The sequence below is a fragment of the Embiotoca jacksoni genome, unplaced genomic scaffold (genome assembly GCF_022577435.1).
Source record: "Embiotoca jacksoni isolate LCO1_2020_lvr unplaced genomic scaffold, fEmbJac1.0.p SCAF_30, whole genome shotgun sequence".
In the NCBI taxonomy this organism is placed as follows: Eukaryota; Metazoa; Chordata; class Actinopteri; family Embiotocidae; genus Embiotoca; species Embiotoca jacksoni.
In genome coordinates this window covers 5,073,018-5,094,771 of record NW_027185382.1, presented here as the reverse complement: position 1 = coordinate 5,094,771, position 21,754 = coordinate 5,073,018, and the positions used below count along the sequence as shown (strand labels likewise).

The 21,754-nt window shown below is 47.6% G+C and overlaps 4 protein-coding genes across 5 annotated transcripts; 2 read left to right on the top strand and 2 right to left on the bottom strand.

The window, feature by feature from the left end:
* The first annotated feature begins 37 nt into the window (after positions 1–37).
* On the top strand, positions 38–5,038 carry LOC138207167 (high affinity cGMP-specific 3',5'-cyclic phosphodiesterase 9A-like). 2 transcript variants are annotated; one of them, XM_069164213.1, is made up of 14 exons: positions 38–197; positions 860–1,009; positions 1,377–1,416; positions 1,524–1,626; positions 1,883–2,025; positions 2,100–2,159; positions 2,281–2,458; positions 2,824–2,946; positions 3,036–3,128; positions 3,414–3,481; positions 3,561–3,663; positions 3,936–4,040; positions 4,418–4,564; positions 4,870–5,038. In XM_069164213.1, the coding sequence occupies exons 1-14, from the start codon at positions 110–112 to the stop codon at positions 4,969–4,971; spliced, it is 1,503 nt and encodes a 500-aa protein (XP_069020314.1). In that variant the 5' UTR covers positions 38–109; the 3' UTR covers positions 4,972–5,038. The 2 variants fall into 2 exon arrangements, with proteins under 2 accessions (XP_069020314.1, XP_069020315.1); XM_069164214.1 differs by lacking the exon at positions 38–197 and adding an exon at positions 542–566.
* Positions 5,039–5,794: 756 nt separating this feature from the next.
* LOC138207001 (H(+)/Cl(-) exchange transporter 4-like) lies at positions 5,795–11,591 on the bottom strand. Its single transcript, XM_069163972.1, is given in 13 exon segments — positions 5,795–7,603; positions 7,735–7,951; positions 8,058–8,229; positions 8,231–8,457; positions 8,722–8,908; positions 9,056–9,601; positions 9,684–9,764; positions 9,843–10,049; positions 10,133–10,255; positions 10,425–10,612; positions 10,749–10,848; positions 10,944–11,098; positions 11,435–11,591. Coding segments are annotated over 13 exon segments (2,310 nt in total). The 5' UTR covers positions 11,451–11,591; the 3' UTR covers positions 5,795–7,512.
* Positions 11,592–12,078: 487 nt separating this feature from the next.
* ephx2 (epoxide hydrolase 2, cytoplasmic) lies at positions 12,079–19,592 on the top strand. The gene is made up of 18 exons (XM_069163939.1): positions 12,079–12,326; positions 14,106–14,184; positions 14,274–14,436; positions 14,542–14,732; positions 14,818–14,940; positions 15,013–15,084; positions 15,168–15,263; positions 15,339–15,417; positions 15,565–15,599; positions 15,682–15,708; positions 15,785–15,869; positions 15,971–16,083; positions 16,358–16,432; positions 16,507–16,549; positions 16,637–16,739; positions 17,037–17,106; positions 18,948–19,028; positions 19,115–19,592. The coding sequence occupies exons 1-18, from the start codon at positions 12,223–12,225 to the stop codon at positions 19,259–19,261; spliced, it is 1,686 nt and encodes a 561-aa protein (XP_069020040.1). The 5' UTR covers positions 12,079–12,222; the 3' UTR covers positions 19,262–19,592.
* Positions 19,320–21,714, bottom strand: plaat1l (phospholipase A and acyltransferase 1-like). Its single transcript, XM_069163938.1, has 4 exons — positions 21,583–21,714; positions 20,962–21,091; positions 20,099–20,352; positions 19,320–20,013 (listed from the first exon to the last, which is right to left on the bottom strand). The coding sequence occupies exons 1-4, from the start codon at positions 21,589–21,591 to the stop codon at positions 19,948–19,950; spliced, it is 459 nt and encodes a 152-aa protein (XP_069020039.1). The 5' UTR covers positions 21,592–21,714; the 3' UTR covers positions 19,320–19,947.
* Between the last annotated feature and the right edge of the window lie 40 nt (positions 21,715–21,754).

The following is a 21,754-nucleotide window of genomic DNA, read 5'->3' as shown; positions in this document are numbered from 1 at the left end:
TGGGCCTTCTGTCACCCGCAGGTGGCTCCTTCACACATTCAGGGTGTAACGTCGGTGGCAAGAGGTCTCATTTCACCTGTGGAGCAGGTCATCCCCACGTGGCTCCGGGATGACAACAAAAATCATTTATTTCACGGTTCACGGGAAGCTGGAGCGAGCTGAGTTCAGAGCCGACTGCTCTGCTGCAGATGTGAAAGGTGAGAGAGCTCTCTGCTGATCCTCCTGTGAATGGATGTGACTGTGCACTGCCTTCTGCTCCCTACAACATCCGGTGTGATCACAGGTGCAGGTGGGAAACCGGACGCCAGCTTCTGATCGTTCATGAATGTTCCTGTGGCTTCGGTGTGAGGCTCTGACCTCCATGTGGATTTGACAGGTCCTCCTTAAAGGGCTTTGTTCTGTTGACACAGCGATGAGTGAACCATGTGACAACTGGGCCCTTGACCTATAATGTTGGCCTGCAGGTGGAAGGCTTAACATCATGTAGAAGACAGAATAAAGGTCTGCAACGTCCTTTAAATCTCACACGTCCTTTTACTGCAGCTGATGAACTGAGTTTGAAGAAGGTTGGAGCTTCTGTTGGTCAGAAATCAGTCAGAAAACAAATCCTCCAAACTAAATCAATACTTTTTTTAGCAGCACGTCTGCATTGTTGCTTTTTAAGTTGCTGCTTGTCGTAATAAATATGTCAGATAATTGTGTTTTTGCAGATAAATCTAAGAGTAATATCAGAATTATCACATGAGGATGATGCAACAGAAATAAATCATATTATAAATAAAGAGTGTTTTATAATGTCTTGCATGAGAGGAAGCTCCAGTTTAAATTGACCAGTTGTGGTGAAATGTCCCTGTGACAGATCTGTTCCGGGCGGCGGCGGAGGTGGGACCTCACCACATCCTGAAGATGTACAACCCCAGCGGCAGCGTGGTGAACATCTCCCCTCGACTGGAGGCCAACAGCACCGAGTCGTGCTACCGGCTGGAGGTGGTGGCGTCGGACCTGCAGAGTGAGCGGCCTCCAGAGAGTCATTTAAATCTAAAATATCCACGTTATATCTTCAGAGATCTTCTCTTCTCAGTCATGTCCTCAGTGTTGTTCTGGAACACCTCATCTTCTTCCACTTGTAGTTAAATGGGTGTTTTTATTTTATAGAAAAAACAGACTGATTAATTTTGTTCCGTCAGATTTGTTTCCTGGCAGTGAGGGACATTTTTTGAAGGAGATAAAATGTTCAGAAACGGTTGAGATGTGAGTTTGTATTTCTAAAACACTACGACTACATTATTATTATCAGATACTGTCATCAAGTGCTTCGGAGGGTGGTTTCTATCTTGGAGAAGAACAGTTGTGTTCAGCTTGGCGTGTCGTTGCAGGTGTGTCGGTGTCACCGCAGCTGGACAACATGGAGTACAGGTGAGTGCATCATTCAGAGATTTATGAATCCATCTATCTGATTATTTATTTACAGACTGGGAACACGAGTTTCTATCTGTCTAACCGTACCTGCTTCCCGTCTTCAGGCTGCATCACCTGGAGAGCAAAGTCCTCGAGGACGTGGGAAAGAGTCCGGACATAATCTGTGAGCTGAAGAGCCAAGTGGAGTCTTTCAAGAGGAAGCTGGAGGTTGGTCACCGTGCACACGTTCATCTTGTGAAAACACACTCTGATAACAGCTGGTTGAACCCTGCACAATCAGCCAGCGGCTCACTGGACAGAGGTCTCAGTGACAGGTCCTGTCCAGCAGCTGCTTCACAACTAAAGCCTCTCTGGGTTGAAGGCTTTTAATGTGAAGGAGCAGCATCAGGAAGTACAACAGCTCCAGTCCCCAAATAAACAGCCCTCGTTCAGTCTGATGAAGAAGTGTCATGTTCTCCGTCAGAGCGTGAAGAACCTGAGCTGGATGGGTCTCTTCAAGGAGGACGGCCACCAGCAGCTCTCCGCGTTCCCCCCGAAGCCCAAAAGGCCTCAGACGAGCGAGCAGGAGGAGCGCCAGCAGGTCCGCATGAGGTTTCTCAACATGAGGTGAGCCGTCCGTCCGGTGCCAACCCGCGTTAGAAGGTCTCAGCTCCATGTGACGGCTTTCTGTGTTTCTGTAGCTCGCTGCAGGTGACAGAGGAAGTGAGAGAGCATCTGAAAACACCCATCTTTGACAACTGGTGAGAACACACACACATCGAAACACACACACACACACACACACACACACACACACACACACACACACACACACACACATCGAAACACACGCGCGCTGCCCTCACCTGTGTGCTGCTGCAGGCAGTGGGAGGAGGCGGAGATGCTGGTGCTGCTGCAGGTGATGTTCACCGACCTGGACTTCCTCACGGCGTTCCACATCGAGCTGCACGTCCTGCAGAACTTCCTGTTCCAGGTGTACTGCAACTACAACAACATCCCCTTCCACAACTTCCAGCACTGCTTCTGTGTCACTCAGATGGTACGATAATATTATCAATTAATAAATACAGTTAAAAAAACTGCCATGGGAATGTAACTTTCCTGCTGTTACTGGTTTCTTTCTGATGTTACTGGTTTCTTTCTGATGTTTCCCTGCTGTTACTGGTTTCTTTCTGATGTTACTGGTTTCTTTCTGATGTTACTGGTTTCTTTCTGCTGTTTCCCTGCTGTTACTGGTTTCTTTCTGCTGTTTCCCTGCTGTTACTGGTTTCTTTCTGCTGTTACTGGTTTCTTTCTGATGTTACTGGTTTCTTTCTGCTGTTTCCCTGCTGTTACTGGTTTCTTTCTGCTGTTTCCCTGCTGTTACTGGTGCCACCGATGTTTTGCCGGCCTCTGGTTCTGCAGATGTACGGGCTGATCTGGCTGGCAGACCTCAGGAACAAACTGGGAAGAATCGACCTGTTCATCATGCTGACCTCGGCTCTGTGCCACGACCTCGACCACCCCGGCTACAACAACGTCTACCAGGTCTCCTCTCTGCTTTGTGTAGGATGTTTGCCTTATAATCAAGGTGTTTCTTTATTGTTCTATGGATTATTATTATTATTTTTACACAGATTAATGCTCAGACCGACTTGGCTCTTCGTTACAACGACATTTCTCCTCTGGAAAACCACCACTGTGCCGTCGCCTTCGGCATCCTGTCCAAGGTACAAAACACACGACGCATTAAAGACTCTAAAAGGATCATTAAAGAGATCATATTCAAATTACAGAGCAGCAAAGAAAAGATTGTAATAAGGTCGGTGGAAATTACAAGTGCTGATTTTAACCTGATGGATTTTGTTTTCATAGCACACTGATTGAATGTAAGATTGTTTTTAACATTCATGTGACATCAGCTCAGTCAGAGCAGTTTGTTATTCATCATGTTAGCCTGTAAATATTACTGCACATTATTCAACTTCAAATGTACATTTATCTTCCCTTCGCAGCCAGAGAGCAACATCCTTAAAAACATGACCAGTGAGCAGTACAAATACATCCGGGGAGGAATGATCAAGTAAGACGTCCGCTCCCTTCGTCCGTGCTGATGTCAGCAAGTCGCTGGTTCAGTTTTTCACAAAGCTTTTTGTTTTCAGATGCATTCTGGCCACCGACATGGCGAGACACAACGAAATCCTCAACAAGTTCAAAATGATTCAGCCGGTGTTCAACTTCACCAACAAGGACCACAAGGAAGTGGTGAAGACAGCTCGAAGCTCCTCATCTCACCGTTTACACTCACTTTTAGTTTTATTCTTCGTTTGCAGCTCAATCTAAGATAACTTCTTCTTCTCCTCTCAGCTGGAACGCATCAAATGGCCTTAATGTACTCGTACAAATTATAAAATCAACTACAAGACTGCTGTTTCATTTCGTTCTAAATGTACCGTTTGAAATTCCAGCTCTTATTTTGAAAAGAACATCATATCAACAGGACAAAACTGTCTTACCTTCTGCGTCCTTGTTTCCAGCTCATGAAGATCATGGTGAAGGTCAGCGACATCTCCAACGAGGCCCGGCCGATGGCGGTCGCCGAGCCCTGGCTGGACTGTCTGCTGCAGGAGTTCTTCAACCAGGTTGTTATCGGTCGCTTTACTCATCAATAAACAGGAAGTGACTGGAAACAGCTGGCCCTCAGAGATACTCATCATCAGGGGTCATTAACTTTCCTGCTGGGGTCTCATAAAACCTGAAAACACAACACTATCCATTTATCCTCAATGGATCTAGTTACACCTTAAATACAATTTCAAAATAAGAGTCTTTACAGTTATTTCTCCAAATCAATTGGTGTCAGAGGAGGCACTAAAATTATTCCATTATATCCACATTTCATGCTGTTTGGAGGAAGATGAGGCGTTTTAAAGCGAGAACAGAGACTGAGAGTTCATGAGAGTTCAATGATTGTCCTGACAGACGTGTCAGCTGATTCTGGTGTGCTTCGGTTGTGCAGAGTGACACAGAGAAACTCAAAGGTCTCCCGGTGACCCCGTTCATGGACAGAGACAAAGTGTGCCGGCCGTCTTCTCAGACCAACTTCATCCGGTTCGTCCTCCTGCCGCTCGTCACCGAGCTCACCGAGATGTTCCCCTGTCTGGAGGTAAAACACTTCTCACCGCCACCGCAGCTTCATCAGGAATCAACACAAACACCCACAATGCATCAGAGCTTCAGCTTATTTCTCAAAGAAAAAGGTATTCTCACAATAAATAGTCATTTTCAAACATTTTGTAGAATAATTGGCAGATTAATAGAAATAAAGGTTTTAAACGGTCACATTTGTCCTTATTAGTACAAATAAAATGTTTTATGGAGGTAAAAATGATCGACAGTTTAAAATGTGTTGATGATGATTGACAGGAATGACTCTTTCTTTATGAAGTTAACTGATGAGTTGTTGTGCAGCAACATATTCTGGAGCCGGTACGCAGAGCTCTGGAGTATTACTCTGACATGGAGAGGGCCACCGAGGAGGAGGAGCAGGAGGAGGGGGGCCCCAAACCATGAGGAGGAGGAGCAGGAGGAGGAGGGGAGCCCCAAACCATGAGGAGGAGGAGGAGGGGGGGGGGCACCAAACCATGAGCAGGACGAGGAGGAGGAGCGGGGCACCAAACCATGAGGAGGAGGAGGAGGAGAAGGGGGGGGGGCACCAAACCATGAGCAGGACGAGGAGGAGGAGCGGGGCACCAAACCATGAGGAGGAGGAGGAGGGGGGCACCAAACCATGAGGAGGAGGAGGAGGGGGGCACCAAACCATGAGGAGGGCAGAAAACCTTGAGGATGAGGAGGAAGATGGAAGAGGAAGAGGAGGAGGTGTCTGATTCTCAGCCTTGCAGTATGTTAGAGGAATTAATGACGTGTGAAGAAATGTTTATAAGTTTAGTTTCCGTGTTGTTTGTAAAATATTTGACAGGTTTTTTTTGTGTAGTTTTGGAAGATGTTTGTAATAAACGTTGATTTCTGTTTGGATCTTTGGGCGTCCTGCTGAGGATGTTGGTGCATCTTAAAGAAAATGAATGAATTGTGTGATGAGGTGAAACAGCGCCCGCTGGTGGACGATTCCAGTTTTACATTTTCTATTAAAGGTCCGTTGATGTTCTACATTTTTCAATAAATCCCATTTATTTTGTCCTCAAACACTCAGTAGAGCTCCAAATGAGGATGAATCCACCGCTGGAAATAGCCCCAACAGAAGCAATAACAAACTTAATGCTGATTATCAGTCCATTTAAAGTGACAGAACATCATTTCCCTTTCTTGCTGTTTTAGTGTCACTTATGAAAGGTGTTTTTATATCCAGGATATTTTACAAAGAAAATTCTGAACTTTTTTGTGATTTAAGAAACAGTTTTTATTGACTTTGTGATTTTCTGTTTGCTGTTAAATGGCAGTTTGTTTAAGATGAAGTGATTTACACATTAAAATAAAGAATGAAACCGAACCATCTTTGTTGCCCATCTGAAATAAAACGGTTTATTTTTCAGACTTCTTTTACAAAAAACAAAAAGTGCAAATGTGTGATTTTCTGTCTGATAAATACTTCAAATAAAAAATTAGCAGGGCTCGACATGAGTGACAAAATTAAATCCTCACTATATACAACACTTCTTCTTTTTTTTTTTTTAAATACATTCTCTTGGCATTTAAAAAGAAAACCTTCCGTGGAGTGCGTGACCTCCGACCTCCAGTCTGTGTGAAGCGTTAGCAGCTGGGAGTTTTTTTTTTTTTTTCACAATAACAAATATCACAACACAGGAAGCGACCGAGAGGAGGGAAACACTGAACGCTGGAAAGAAGCTGGAAATATTAGTGACGAAAGTCATTTTCCTTCTGCAGCTCAACTTCTCCTTCATATTTTAGTGTCAGTTTGTAACCGGAGCTTCTCGTACCATCGGAAAAGTTTAACGGCTGTCAGATATGTTGACTTTAAAACTCTTTATAGCTTAATAATGTTCAGAAACACGGTCAGTCCACAGCAGCGGCCCGAGGATCAGCCGGCGTCACAATTCAGACCAAATGTGCTCCTTTTGTTTTGACGCTTCTTTTTACTTCCAGAGAGCTAAGGAGCGTTCACTCCCCCCGAGGGTGTCGGCAGAGTCGCCGGAAAGCTCTCTGAAACCATTCAATCGGCCGGAGACGCCATAAATCCAGCACAGTCCTCCGACACTGCTGCAGACGCGACGTTTCTGAAGCCAGTCACATGAAAACAGACTTGGAGGTGTCATTCATATAAATATGGCAGCAACATACAAAACAAAAACAACCAAAGTGCAACAGAGTCTTACAGGTTAAATAAAATTGGGAGGTTTGAGCTTCACCTCAGCTTTGTTCCCATTCTGAAAGACCCCTGCAGGCTTTCTACGTGTCTGATCATCTCACCTGAATATGACATCATCCAAACAGGTGCGGTTCTGTTTTAATCAAAGGTAAGTTAACATCGTTAAGAACAATCCATCACATCATTTCCTGCTCTTCTCTTCTTTCTTTTATGACTGGAAAGTAAATATATTTTGAGTTTTTACAAATGTTTGAGATTTTTCTGTCAATCGTGAGACGGTGTGACATTGAGGAAGGTTCGCATCACTGTTGCCATGGTAACCACCGCTGGAGTGGGATCAGTTGAAATCAGTGGGAATGTTTTTACTTACATTTACTGAACATCTTCAATTAAAACACACCTTTTCTGAATGAGATAATATTTGCTGGGATCCAAACACGGATCGACTGGAGATGATTGATTTTAAATTCAGCGATTTTCCCTTTTTAAATGTTTAAATTGAACGAGCAGCGATAAATAAACGGCTGTTGAACCTGAAGAAATAAAGATGATTTAAAACATGCTAAAGTCTCGGTAGTGTCGGCCACACAGATCAGCTGCGACTCTCTGTATGGATCTTCTGAGGGTTAGTGTCACTGCTGTGGTCACTACGGGGGGAGGTGGGGGGGGGGGGGGACTTGCCTGTCAGGAGGTGGGAGGGACTTTTCACAGGTTACAGTACAGCAGCATCGCACCGGTTTCACCTATTTACACCATCGGTGGAGGAAATGCTAGTTGAACATGATGGACTCTGGATCCTGGTTCATCATCTGGGCCATGTGTCGCAGGACGTCCTTCTTGGTGATGATGCCCAGGAGACGCCTGCAGAGACACAGACGGGGGTCAGAGGTCACTGCTCATGTCGGGGTAATAATATCAAAAAGCCAATCAGAGGCAGAGGCGGTGTCTCTGAATTCTTCTGGTTGTCACGGTGACACACGAGACGCTCTTACCCGCTCCTGGTGACCAGACACTGGCGGAGGCCCAGCTTGCGGAAGATGTCCACCACCGTCTCCATGGGCGTGTGGTCGGTGACGGTGAAGGGGCTGAGGTTCAGGATGCGCCGCAGCTTCAGCGGCTGCGGGTTGCTGGCCGGCAGCTGCGGCGCGTCCTCGGTGAAGTAGACCACCGAGCTGCTCACCACGCCGTCCTGCTTCTGACGGGCAGTTTCTGTGGACATCACAACATCACACTCACTCTACGGCCTCATCCTGTGACACCGCAGCTGTGAAGTCACTCAGCTCCGTCACCAAAAGAAAACTTTGAGCCAACTCACTGATGGCGAGCGTGAGGTCCCGGCGCTGGACGAAGCCGATGAGCCGCTCCGACTCTCTGGACACGACCACCGGGAAGCCGTTGTAGTCGGTGTCCTTGATGAGCGTCTCCACGTCCTCCACGGTGGTGGTGTCCTGGGTGAGGACGGCCAGAGTGGGGTCGTTGCGGCGGGGGCCGCATCACGTCGGTGGCCAGCGTGCGGTGGGTGAACTCGTCCCTGACGTCCAGGTACGGGTAGCCGTTGAGCTGGATGTGAGACTCGTAGATGCCCTCCTTCCCGAAGGCGTCCGCCACCCACTTGCTGGTGACGGCGGCGGCCATCAGGGGCACGATGTACTCCAGCCCGCCGGTCAGCTCGAACATGATGACCACCAGGGACACGGTCATCCTGGTCACGCCGCCTGAGGGGACGCAACACATCTGCTGTATTACAGAGTTACTCTGTCTCTCAGTTGTTGCCATGACGGCGATGGACATTTCATAAACTCAGTGATTGATGTGGAAAAAGTCATCCAGACATGAATTTGCGATGAAAAGAAGAATCAGAACTGGACCAGAGTTTGATTTTAAAGCAGTTTAACCATCGAACCAGATGATGTGAGACCAGAGAGGCCGAGAGATACCGGAGAGGTGAAACCTCGGCGACGGGAACCGCGTCCACTCACCCAGACAGGCGGCGGCTCCCACCATGGCGTAGAGGCCCGGAGTGACGCAGTCGGCGCCGGGCCGGCACCAGTTCTTGAAGATGATCCAGTCGTGGTGGTGGTACGCCATCTGCTCTACGGCGATCCCGACGATCCGCCCGGCGATCGCTCCGACCGCCATGCTGGGAATGAAGAGGCCTGAGGGGATCTGAGGAGACACGGAGAGTCCGGTCAGCTGCAGCTGAAACACACTCAGCAGAAATCACATCAACTCAAGTCTGGAGAGAAAAAACGTGACTCCTCCAATCAAAGTTTTAGAAATAAGAAATGCACTCCTCCTCTTCCTCGCACTGACCTTCATGCCGAAGGTGAAGATGGTGATGACGATCTTGAAGACGAGAGCGAGGGCGAGCTGCCACAGAGCGTTGTAGACGCCGGGCCCGGCCGGCCGGTCCGGGATGTCGTCCACCGGCCGGCTCATGTTGGGGTTGTTGATGTAGTCGCAGAGCTGCGAGGACTCCAGCGCGCCGCAGTCGTTGAAGAGCTCGGAGATGAGCTCGCTGGTGCTGCGGCGGGTGTACGGGTTGGGGAACGCCAGCACGGCGGTGATCCCCGTCACGGCGATGACCTCCAGCACCGGGTACTTCCCCAGCTGGGTGGTCTTCCTCCGCCGGCACCAGGCGATGTTGGCCCGGATGAAGAGGGTCCCCCAGAGGCCGCCGAACACGCCCAGCAGGATGAAGGGCACCAGCTCCGCCATGTACCAGGGGGTGTGGTACTCCACGTAGAACAGCACCAGCCGGCTGTTCCCGAACGGGTTGATGGAGCGCAGCGTGAAGGCGGCGACCAGAGCGGCGAAGAACGAACGCCACAGAGTCTTCAGAGGGAAGTAATAGCTGACCTGGAGGAGAGACGACGGTTTCAAATGGTTTCAGAGGGAAATAATAAGAAAGAAAACATCAACATGAAGACACCAAACCGACCTCCTCCAGGCTGAACAGAACTCCACCGATGGGCGCGCCGAAGGCCACCGACACTCCCGCCGCCGCCGCCGCCGAGAGCACCTGAACAAACACACTCTGTCAGCATCTCACCTTGGACCACCTGTTGCCATGGCAACAACAGCTGCCGGGTGTTCCTACCTCTCGCCGCTTGCCCTCGTTCTTGCTGTACTTGGAGAAGAGGCTGCAGAAGAGGTTTCCGCAGCAACAGGCCACGTGGACCAGAGGACCCTCCTTCCCCAGACTGAGACCCGACGACACCGCCAGCACCAGGGTGACCGTCTTGATCAGCAGGGTCCACTTCCCCAGGTAGCCCCGGATGATGAAGCCGCTCAGGATCGTCTTGATCTGAGCAAACAGTCACGTGACAATGATCAAGTGTCAGAAAGCGGTGAAAAATATCCCACCTTTGATCCCGTTCGACGTCTCACCTCTGGGATTCCCGACCCGCAGGCGTACGGAGCGAACACCCGCACCAGCGACACCGCCAGGAAGGAAAAGAGCAGAGCCCACATGACGTACAGGAAGTAGTTCAACACGTACGCTCCCGCCCCCTGAAACAAGACCACGTGTCAATCAAAGGGGATTTCACACGTCTGATTCAGCAATAAAACAGCTTTTAATTAAGTGTCAGAGTCAGGACACGTTTATTCTGTCTGTTAAACTTCTTTAGATAAAGTGACTTGGCTGCATTAAAGATGTGTGTGCAGCGGTGGGTCTGACCTCAGCGTGGCCCGTCATAAGCTCCGCCCACTTCTGCCACTGAGGACACTTGTCTCGGTCGTCGAACGTGGTCTCGTTGGAGGTCCAGCAGCACTGCTCGTGGCTGTACCAGAAGGCCGACAGGCACACGCCTTCCTTCAGGTCCGTCATCCAGTCCACCGCCAGGTCGATCACCCCGGCCAGCGTACCTGAAGGAGGAGCAGGACTCCCGTAAAAACCTGCTCTCCTTCCTCTCTGCTCACAGGAGCTCAATGAATAAATTAGTCTCCTTCCTCACACGTGTTGTTTCTTTAAGGTGACGGAGCGTCGTCATCTCTGACTGACCTGAGAGGAGGCCGATGAGCAGCATCACCACCCACCCCGACCAGGCGTCCAGCAGGCTCTTGATCAGCTCCCACATGGACTCTTTGCTCTTACTGGTGATCTGACACAAACGAAGAGGACTTCATTCACACTTTGTCTTTACTACGTCTCACGGTGCCTTCAAGACACCAGTAAATAAGAGAACTGATGCTGCACCTTGCGGTGGCGGTCCGTGTCTCTGGATTTCTCCCTCAGCCAGTCGATGGTGTGGAAGTCTTCGTAGGTGCCCACGTCAGGGAAAGGCTCGTCCAGGAAGTCCATCAGGTTCCCAGCTCCGTTCATCTCCTCTGTGGGCGTGGCCGCGCTGACACCTGGCCACGAGACATCAAAACAGCATCTAAAGCACTGATTGTATTACTGCTGCCAGATTTAACGTTGAACCAGATAACTACGGAGGCCGAGAGGCCACTAATAATCTAATAATTGATGATAATCTGATCCTTTAATCGACCACAGAAAGAGCGAAAAACTACACATTGCAGGTGTTGCCAAGTCAATATAAAAAGAGAGCATGTTATTATATATATATGCTGACGTGGAGACAGGAATGGAAATAAACAGAAACGCTGCAGATGCGGCTTTATTTACGTTAGCAGCGGAAGCTAAGTTAGCATCCTGTGTTGCAGCTGGTTAAAGTGTTGTTTTACCTTCACCGGCCTCCATCTCTCACTCCGGGAAAACGTCTGTTACACGGGCGACCTAAATAAAGTCCAGCAAACCGGACATTTTACAAAATATTTCAGAGAGAAATAAATAAACTGATCGGCGTCAGAAACAGCTCCCCACAATGCACCTGTTTCAACCTGTCAGTCTCGCGATACTGCGCCGATCTCGCGTTAGTTTGTACTTTGATCAGTTACACAGAAGGCAAACAGTTATTTTACTAAATTAACTTATTTAAAATGACAAGTTACTTTGATAGAGGTGTATTACACATACTAATATATTATACTACAGGGTAATTATCGATTCATGTGTAATCAGACTTTTATTGTTGTAGTTGAGAAGGAATTTGACTCTTTTAAACATGTTATATAGTTTGGTCTATTTGTTGACATTGAGGTCAGTGAGCTGCTGTTGTTTAAATCTGTTGACATTAACTGAAGCCAATAAATCACTTTTTATAACTTCTATTGATTTGCTGTTTTTTTTTTTGTTGTTTCAATGCAAGTCCTGACAAAGTCTCTGGTCTCTCGTGGACCGGTCCAACTGGAATGTCTTCTGGGTGAAACGTGAGTGTGCATGATAAGTGGGCGGCTCTGCAGCCGGTCTGTTCAAAGGCCGAGTCTCTGCAGAGGAACAACGGTCCTGAACAGACAGACAGACTCAACGTCCTGCACAGACAGACAGACTCAACGGTCCTGAACAGACACACAGACTCAACGGTCCTGAACAGACAGACAGACTCAACGTCCTGCGCTCACACTCACTGGACATGGAAGACAGAAAAGCTGTCCTGTTCAACTTCTGGGGAGTCGCTGTGTCTTCTCGACCCGAAGACATTTTCCACAAGTTGGAGGAGTTTCACAAGCTGCCGGGGTAAGATAACACCTGTGATCTGTTTCACGAGGGCCCGACCACCGATGGTGTGGAACACTTGTTTAATTTTATTTTATTTAATGTTGATTTTCCTTTTTGGAGGTTTTATCATCTTCAAAAACTCATGAAAGTAAAGACTCATTTGTGTCCCGGTGAAAAATGTCTTATTCTAGTGGAGTCTCGAATGGGCGTGGCCAAACGGCTCGAGAGCGCCCCCTACAGAGATGCCCCGGCGGCCACATTTACCTAAATTCACCAAATCCGGTGGACAGGTGTATCACACCTGGACGCACTAAAAAGTGACATCGGACCGTTACGTCACCTCGACAGGACGTCCACCATTTTTAATTTAGTCGCCATTTTGGGCGATTCTGACACGTTGTACTTTGTCGATCTCCTCCGAGGGATTTGGTCCGACCGACTTGAATTTAGTTTCTATGGATAGAAAACATGTTTGGGATTAAAAGTTGTATAAATAATTTGTTTTCGTCGATGTGTGTGCCCGTGAGAGGCGGCCATTTTGAGCGTCTCACCATGAAACTACGAGTTGCTTTAAATCTTACTTACATGGACCGACCTTCTCCAAACATCACAGGTATGATAACAGCCCCGCCCTGAAGACCCCTGTGGGGGAATATTCCCTCATAGTCATAGCGCCCCCTGTTGGCAACCGGAAATGACACTTTTCATACATGTAGTTGATGATATATTGAGACGTTCGTTCGACTTTGTCAATGGGCGTCGCCGTGACGATGCAGCAAAGTTGGATGTCTCGCCGTGACGCAGGAAGTTGATGTTTAAGGTCAAAGGATGGTTGACACCTCACGAAACGTGTCACATACATCCGGCGTGGCGAGACGATACGTGATGTGTTTTGCGAGTGGGCGTGGCCAAACGGCTCGCCAGCGCCCCCTAGACTGCAGCTCCGGCACCTCGTTTCACCGACATGCACCAAATTTGTTGGACTTGTGTGTCACACCGAGACAAACCGAAAAGTGTCTTCGGCATCGTGAATTTGTTTTCGCCGATCGGTGTGACCGTGTCGTGGCGGCCATTTTGAGCATCTCGCCGTGAACCTGCAACCGACTAACTTTTATGTACATATTCAGATCTTCCTCAAACTTTACATCTTTGACAGCAGTCCCGCCCTGAAGACACCTGATAGTAATATTCCGTCATAGTCGTAGCGCCCCCTGCTGGAGACAGGAAACGAGACGAAAATAGCAACTTGAAGCGGGGATATGCGGCCCTTCGCGCACTGCACGTTGGGGAGGCGGCTTCGGGGAGGCGGCGCACAGACTGCAAGGACCCGTTGCAGTTTTAATTTAGATTTAATTTTCACAATTTATATTTTGGCAGGAATTCAAAGCTCACACACACACAAACAAACACACACACACACACACACACACACACACACAGACACACACACACACACACACACAGACTGGTTTCAGGTAAAGAGTGGAGAAACACCCCAGTATCACAGCAGAGTGTGTAATACAGCTGCCGGTCCACTAGAGGGCAGTGAGTCAGGGTCAGCAGTCAGGACTTGACCCCTGACCTCCAGCATGGTGTCCTCATGTCCGCCCGAGGACGTCCCTCAACTACCTGATGTGTCTCAGTCGTCATTCGACGTCTCCTCACGCCGAAGCGGTGCCGTGCGTCACAGAGACACGCCTCCCTCTAGTGGACTGACGTGTGTATTACACGCCTCGCTGGGCGTTAACAGTCTGGTGTGATGTGAGAGACTGGTTAGATTAACACTGTGGTCCTTAGGGGGTTTCTGTCCAGCGTGGCGTCCCAGAAGGACGGCGCCATGATGCGGGCGGAGAGAGGCGTCCTGACACTCTCTCAGGTACAGAAAGATATTTACAGTTTCTCTTCACGTCTTCTTCGCTGCTTGTTTTTACTGATGGGGGCTGAAGGGGCTAAATGTGTGTGCAGATGATCCCAGCGTTGGAGGCCGAGTGTGTGAAGGAGGCGCAGGTCAGGGGTGTGACCCTGCCGTCTGATTGGTCGGCCAGAGGCCTGCTAGAGGAGCTCGGGGCGGCGATGATGGACGTCAGAGCGCCGGTGTTGAGGACAGCGGCCCGTCTGCGTCGCAACGGTAAAAATACCGAACAAACCTCCAGGAGTCCCTACCTGCTCTGTAAAGCTTGTTGAAATGCATTGTGGGAAAGAAGTAAACATAGATCAACCTCCCGTTTTGAAGGGTTACTCACAGCCGTGCTGGCCAACCACTGGCTGGACGACAGCCCGTCTGCAGAGCGCCCGGCCCGCCTCCTCTCTCTGCTTGGCGCCCACTTTGACCTGGTCCTCCAGTCCTGCCGCTCCGCTCACAGAGTCCCTGAGCCCGCCATGTTCAGCTCCGCTCTGCAGCACCTGGGAGTGACATCACAACAGGTGGAGGACAGCACCACATCCATATCAGGTTTGAGTAAAAGAGGTGGAGTCAGATGTTGAGGCCGAGCGGTGCGTCTCGTTTCAGGCGCTGTGGGTGGATGCGGATGAGGAGGGCGTGAAGGCGGCTCGAGCAGCCGGCATGAAGGCCATCAGGGTGGACACTCTGGACGTCGCTCTGGACGATCTGTCCCGCTTCACAGGGGTGGAGGTACAGACCGGCGTGCAGGTTGGAGGAGATGGTGGTTGGACTGGTTTCCTCATCCGTCTGTGTGTTTTTCAGGTGGTCCGAGCAGCTGGTCCTCCGACGTCCTGCAGCCCCGACGAGGTGTCCCACGGTTACGTCTCCATCAGGGTAAATATCCGTGTCGGTGTAACAGCTCGTTGACGTGTGAGAACTCGACCAACAGTTCACAGCGAGTCTTCTTTGTGTCTCAGCCTGGCGTGAGGACTCACTATGTGGAACTGGGCTGCGGCCCGCCGGTTCTGCTGTGTCACGGCTTCCCTGAGAGCTGGTACTCCTGGAGGTACCAGGTGAGCTTTGCGTCTTCCTGTTACCATGGAGATGTTACGAGAGCTTGAGACAACGTGGATGTTGCTTCCCTTTAGATCCCGGCCATGGCTGCAGCAGGCTTCAGGGTGTTGGCTCTGGACATGAAGGGATACGGAGAGTCCACGGCGCCGCCCGGTGGGTCACACACACACACACACACACACACACACACACACACACACACACACACACACACACACACACACACACACACACTGCTCTGTGTCCACTTCTGAACTGTGGTCATCAGCTGTGATTCATGTGTTGTTCGTCCTTTCACAGACATCCAGGAATATTCTCATGAGCAGCTTTGCAAGGTACAAACTCTCTGATTCACTGCTGTGAATACTGGCCATGAAAAATCTAAAGAACTTTACATGATGTTGTTTTGTCTTTCAGGATTTAATCATCTTCATGGACAAGATGGTGAGTAATACCTGCTGACTCGGCGCTCTGCCGGCTCAGGTTGGGTCCAGCTGACTCCTCTCTGTCCCGTTTCCAGTCCGTACCGCAGGTCACCCTGGTGGGTCACGACTGGGGCGGCTCCCTGGCGTGGACCATGGCCCGGTACCACCCTGAAAGAGTCAGGTGAACACACACACACACACACACACACACACACACACACACACACACAAAGAGATCCAGTTAGTGTGTGATGTTAAAGCGTGTTGACATGCGTGTGCAGGGCGGGTGGCGTCTCTGAACACTCCTCTGTTCCCCGTCGATCCGTCCACTTCACCTGCAGAGAAACTGAAGAACATCCCCGCGTTCGACTACCAGCTCTACTTCGAAAAGCCGGTGAGTCACATCGTTCACATCACGCCGTGCGTACGAAGGGGAGTTACGGACAGGTGAGGGATCTGAGTGAAGACGATCAGGGCTGCGTTCGGGAAGATGTTTTTAATCGTGCCTTTTGAGAATAAAATAAAAATGTCAAGAATAAATCTAACTGAAGTCTCAATGTTATGAATAAAGTCAACACCTCAAATAAAGTTGAAATAAAGTCGAACTGTCGAGAATAAAGTCGACATTCGGAGATGAGCGTGTAACATTTAGTGTTTGTGGTTCACAGGGAGCTGCAGAGGCCGAGCTGGAGAAGGATCTGGAGAGGACCTTCAAGATCATGTTCTTCAGCAGCAGTGAAGAAGTGAGTGAATGCGCACACACACACACACACACAGTAGAGAGATCTCCCTACAAATGAATGTGTGTGTGTCTCAGGCGAGTCGTCCTGCCCTCACCTCCTCAGGAGTCCGAGCTCAAGGTGAGAACGTTTCTACATCTTCATTGGCGCTCTGCTTGTTCTTCTGACACCAGTCGGGACTTTAACAGCTGTGACGTTGCTCTCCAGGCGGCCTGTTTGTGGGTCTGCCGGAGGAAATTCCCCGGAGCTCCATGCTGACGGAGGCCGACCTCCAGTACTACGTCAGCCGGTACAAAGACGGAGGCTTCAGGTGAATTAGACGCTGACGGCCCATTCTTAGTTTTGGACCAATTTTAATATAAGTGACATCCTGGGGTTGAAGTCTGAAGGACCGGTGAAACATCCGCAGTTTTTGTTTTTTTGTCTTTCAACTAAATATTTCAGGTTTTGGACGGTTGGTTGGACGTCACCCGAACTACTGCAGAACTTTTATAGAGCCGTTCCATCATAAATTACATCATTAGGTCCATTTATGTGACTTCTGCTTGTAAAGCCAGTAGATATTTCATAGCTCCAGTCAGTCAGTAATCCTCTTGTGCTCTCACAGGAGACCCTTGAACTGGTATCGAAATAATGACGCCAACTGGAAGTGGATGTGTTCCCGACCCGCAGCGAAGGTTCGTTACAGCGCTCTTTTATCTGACTTTAAAACGGTGAATTCTGGGAAAACCTGGATTTCTATTCATCATTTTCTAGTGATGTAAATGTGCTGGAAAATAAATAATTTGTCCCAAGCTTCCTGGAAACCAGTGAGATGTGTTCAGGGAAAAAGTCCCTGAACACATTGTAGTCTATGTAACACACTATATTTCCTGTGTTAGGTTTAGTCCTGTCTTTAGGTCGCTCTGGGAGTGAATGAAACACGGAAAATGTTTGCAGTTTAAAACAAGGAACTGAACTGCAATTTATTATAGTTATTAACACGCACAGAAAATCAAGGGAACAGCATAAAAGAAAAATAACAAATTCAAGTAATAATCCCAATACCGGTATTTCTCAGTCAGTCAGTTTCAGTCTCTTGTCTTCCAGTCTACTACCCGGTAGTTTATGTCTGGAGGCTCTCAGACTAACTCTGATCTCAGTCTTTTGCTCCTCGGTGCTCCTGCAGGAGAATCCAAGAAGCCCAAAGATGATCAGGGGTCACAGGGTCACTCAGCTCCAGCTCTGTGGAGGTTTCTGGGGATCGCTGTCTCCATCACAGATCCATACAAACAAAAACAATCTGCATACAGCAGAATTTAATATGATGTCACTACTGTAATTTATAAACTCTATTGTTGGTGTAACAGTAAATGACCAGTAATATAGTATACACACACATACATATATATGTATACATATATATATGTATGTGTTTATATATATAAAATATAATTTTTATATATAAAATATAAATATATTATATTTATATATAAAAATTATTATTTATATTATAATATTATATATAAAATAAAATATAAAATAATGTTTATATGTATAAAATACTATTCACTGTGGTTAATATTAACATAGCACCATATCTCACACACACATGTACTCATGTCTCAGTGACATCTGTCACTTAAACCTAACAGACATTATTTAAACGTCCACCGTTGCTAAGCAACACACTCAACAGCTGTTCTCAATCTGACCTTTACTTTTGGCGCTAAAACAAGAACATGACGTCATCGTTCCCGCTCGTCTCAACCGGCGCTTAGCTAGCGCTTAGCTAGCCCCGTCGCGTACATGTAGCTCCACAACCGCAGATATCAACCCCGTAAAATAATATTCATCAACTAATTAATATTTATCTCCGACTAGTTATTGTTCTCTTCTCTCCTGATCGGTATCTTTAACCCAACTAACAACTAAACAACTGTCCTCCTTTGTAGCTCTGCACCAACGGCTAACTGTTAGCGACGCATTCACTCACCGGAGATTCTTGTCAGACTTTAAATCAACTTCTTCCTCCGGAGTCGGTCTGGTTAACGACCAAATAAATAAAGATCCTCAACAGCAGAGAGCAGAAACCAACCCGACGAGATCTTCATGGAGATCATGACCTGCTGTTGGAGACATGGAGGGTCTTCTTCGGGAGAAGGCTTTGATCTCCCGACGTGCACCACAGCGCCCCTCTGGTCAACGTCGGTACTGCATGTGTGAGTTAGGTTAGATTAGGGTTAGGTTAGGGTTAGGTTAGATTAGGGTTAGGTTAGGTAGGTAGTTACTTTATTAATCCCCGAGGGGACATTTTTTCGTGACAGCAGCATACAGAAGCAATAAGATAATAATAGAATAATAGAAAAGCAATAATATATATAGTTAACCCTTTAGTTGCTGGTTAAACTAAAGTGGGTTACATCATCATAGGTTAGGTAGGTTAGGTAGGAGCAGAGTTTGCAGTGAAATCATTTCCCAGAATTGAAACTTTCTCCTTGTGTGAATGGGATGTTTCCTTTGTGTGTGTGTGTGTTAGCTGCTGATGCCGGCCCTGATGGTGACGGCGGGTAAAGACAGTATCCTGCTGCCGTCCATGTCCCAGGGGATGGAGGACTTGGTAAGAAAGACGGCCGCTGGACAGTCGATGAGTGATGAGGTTTTTTTCTAGAGGTGAAGGTGACGTCGCTCATGTGTGAACCGCAGATCCCCAACCTGAGCAGAGGACACATCGAGGACTGTGGACACTGGACGCAGATGGACAAGCCAACGGAGACTAACAACATCCTGATATCGTGGCTTAAAAAGACACGCGAGAAGACTGGAGACGTTACTGTGGCAACCAATCTGTGAGGAGGGAGGGAATAGGGGAAGGAGGGAAGGGAACAGGAAAGGAAGGTATCCGAGAGGGTTGTCAATCAAAAGTTTATTTCATCTGATTGCAAACTGAAATTTGTTCCAATTAAAATTAAAAAAAAATGCTGGAGGTTTCCTGAAAGAATAAAATGAACAGCTGATCACACGACAGAAAATAAGAGAAATGTTTCACAGGAACAGATCCAGCAAACACAGCAGAAAAATAAAGAGAATAAAAGATGATAATCTGACAAAATAATGTCTCAAACTTTGTCTGAAAAACACACGACCTTCTGAATTTAACTGTAATAAAGACTTTACAATCTTACAGGTGTTCTTTCTTTCTGTTACATGTTAAAAACTGAAGGTTTGGTCAACATGACGGGAACTTTTCCTCCTTTTTAATGAGAAGAAGAAGAATCGGAAAAGTAATTGAAGAAGGGGGAAGGAAAGGAAGGGAGGCAGGGAAGGATTAAAGGAAAGGAAAGGAAAAAGAATGAAGGACAGAAGTAGACAAAGGAGGAAAGAAAGGAGGGAACAAAGCAGGAAGGACAGATTCCTTTTTTTTTTATGTCCTCATTGTTGGTGTGGAAATCTTTTGAAAACTGAAACTCGACACGCTGAATTCGTCTGAGAACATCGGCGCCCTCCGGTGGTGGAGAGGAGAACTGCAGCCGTTCTTCTCACAGCTGCTTCCCCTTGAACAGCTTCTTCCAGGCCGGCATGATGTGCTCGTAGACCCTCTCGATCTGTAACACAGGGATGGATGGAGGGAAGGCAGCCGTGAGCCATCTGGCGGTACATGAAATGTGGGCGGGGCTTCCCTCGACTCACCTGCTCCGACTTCTTGACTCCGTATCTGAAGAGCGTGGCCTGGTGCTCGCTGTTGTGAAACAGGATGTCGAAGGTGACGTCGCGGCCTAGCATGTCGTCGATGCCGGGCTTCACCACGCCGTGGAAGTCTCTGGCTGAGTGCGAGTCGTCCAGCATGTTGTTGACCTTGTATTTCGTCCCCAGCAGCTCCAGCGGATCCAGTTTGACCTCTGACCTCAGAGCTCGGCCAAACAGCGGGAGCTTGGAGTCTGAATCTGACAGACAGTGAAAACATCTTTCTGATCAGTCATAATAAATCATAAACGTATCTTACAGTGTAAAGAATAAGACAATCAAGATCAAATTCAACTTGATTTGATTAAAAAACGGTTGATTTTCAAAATAAAACATAAACTATTATAAAACTATTTATCTGAAAAGTTGCCGATCGGAAGCATTTTGAAAAGCTTCAAGCATGAAACAGAGACCTTATATCCTGTGAGCAAGTGTTTCAAAAAGGGCTTTCCAGAAGAAATCAACAGATTTCGTCACTTTTTTGAGCTCTAAAAGTCTGAATAAATAAACAGCACTTCAGTGATACTAAAGATGATATTTCCAGTGTTTTCCTTCGGCTTATTTGGTTATCAGCAACATGTTCTGTATCATCATATCTGTGTAAAAGCTAGCGCAGATAATAAACCCCCACGAAGCCTAAAGAAAGAACGTGTTAAAGAAACAAATAGAAATATTACATGTGGAAGAAGACATGAATTCATATTGAATTTCTGCTGGAAAAAAAAGCTTCTTTTTGTTGTTGTTGTTTTTTTTACTTTAAGGTCTCAGTTCCAGATGAACTTTGCGACCTGCGACAGGTGAACACCGACCTCGACATGTCAGGTGAGCCACGTAGGGAACGCCGTCCCTCTCCCCGTAGTACACCCCGAAGTGAGAGAAGTACTTGTTCCTGGGATACTCCACGATGTCGCCCGGGAACAGCTTGGGTTGGGAATGTTTCTGAAAATGACAAACGAGCGACTCAGCACAAACTGAGAGGAACACAGTCCGTCTGCAGCTTCACGATTTCACAACTTTCTTTAAACCATTTTAAATGATATCGACATGTAAAAACACGACGGCCCGATCTTTATCGCACATGCTGCCTCAGCACTTCTCAACCTCAACAGTACTTCAAGATATTCAGTGAGTCAGAAAGGAGCTTCCCTTTTTTAAATTACAACAAAACCTGGCAAACCACAATATCACAAACCCTACCAATTATAGAGCTTTTATTTTATTTTGAAACTTGATTTTGTTCCTACTGCAGCCATATTCAGCAGAAAGGGTTAATAAGTTGGAACCAATGATAAACAAATTGTTTACTAATAGTATAGATCAGTTATACATACAACATATATATACAGCTGACATACAAATCCTTTAAAATGATTTTAATATCCGTCTTTACAGGAGTGTCCTGTTCCCTGCTGGTCAGAGGTCGTACTCACCAGGCCCATGAGGTCAGCCGAGTCTGCAGTCGCCTCTGAAATGACATCCACATCACACACACACACACACACACACACACACACACACACACAGCTTTACATACAGCCACGTGACGACGTTCAGCTCCATCAGTCTGTCACGGTCGACTGACCTCCCCCCACCCACCTCCTC

Bases quoted from the DNA above. Each gene is read 5' to 3' on its own strand.
- LOC138207167 (XM_069164213.1), top strand. From the start codon at position 110: ATGACAACAAAAATCATTTATTTCACGGTTCACGGGAAGCTGGAGCGA. The intron at 2,160-2,280 runs GTGAGAACACAC...GTGCTGCTGCAG, and splicing joins ACACCCATCTTTGACAACTG to GCAGTGGGAGGAGGCGGAGA. The intron at 3,129-3,413 runs GTACAAAACACA...TTCCCTTCGCAG, and splicing joins CCTTCGGCATCCTGTCCAAG to CCAGAGAGCAACATCCTTAA.
- ephx2 (XM_069163939.1), top strand. From the start codon at position 12,223: ATGGAAGACAGAAAAGCTGTCCTGTTCAACTTCTGGGGAGTCGCTGTG. The intron at 12,327-14,105 runs GTAAGATAACAC...TGTGGTCCTTAG, and splicing joins GAGTTTCACAAGCTGCCGGG to GGGGTTTCTGTCCAGCGTGG. The intron at 15,709-15,784 runs GTGAGTAATACC...TCCCGTTTCCAG, and splicing joins TCATCTTCATGGACAAGATG to TCCGTACCGCAGGTCACCCT.
- plaat1l (XM_069163938.1), bottom strand. The intron at 20,353-20,961 runs GTCGGTGTTCAC...ACTGTCTGTCAG, and splicing joins GGCTCACCTGACATGTCGAG to ATTCAGACTCCAAGCTCCCG. The intron at 20,014-20,098 runs GTGAGTCGAGGG...CCTGTGTTACAG, and splicing joins GAGTCAAGAAGTCGGAGCAG to ATCGAGAGGGTCTACGAGCA.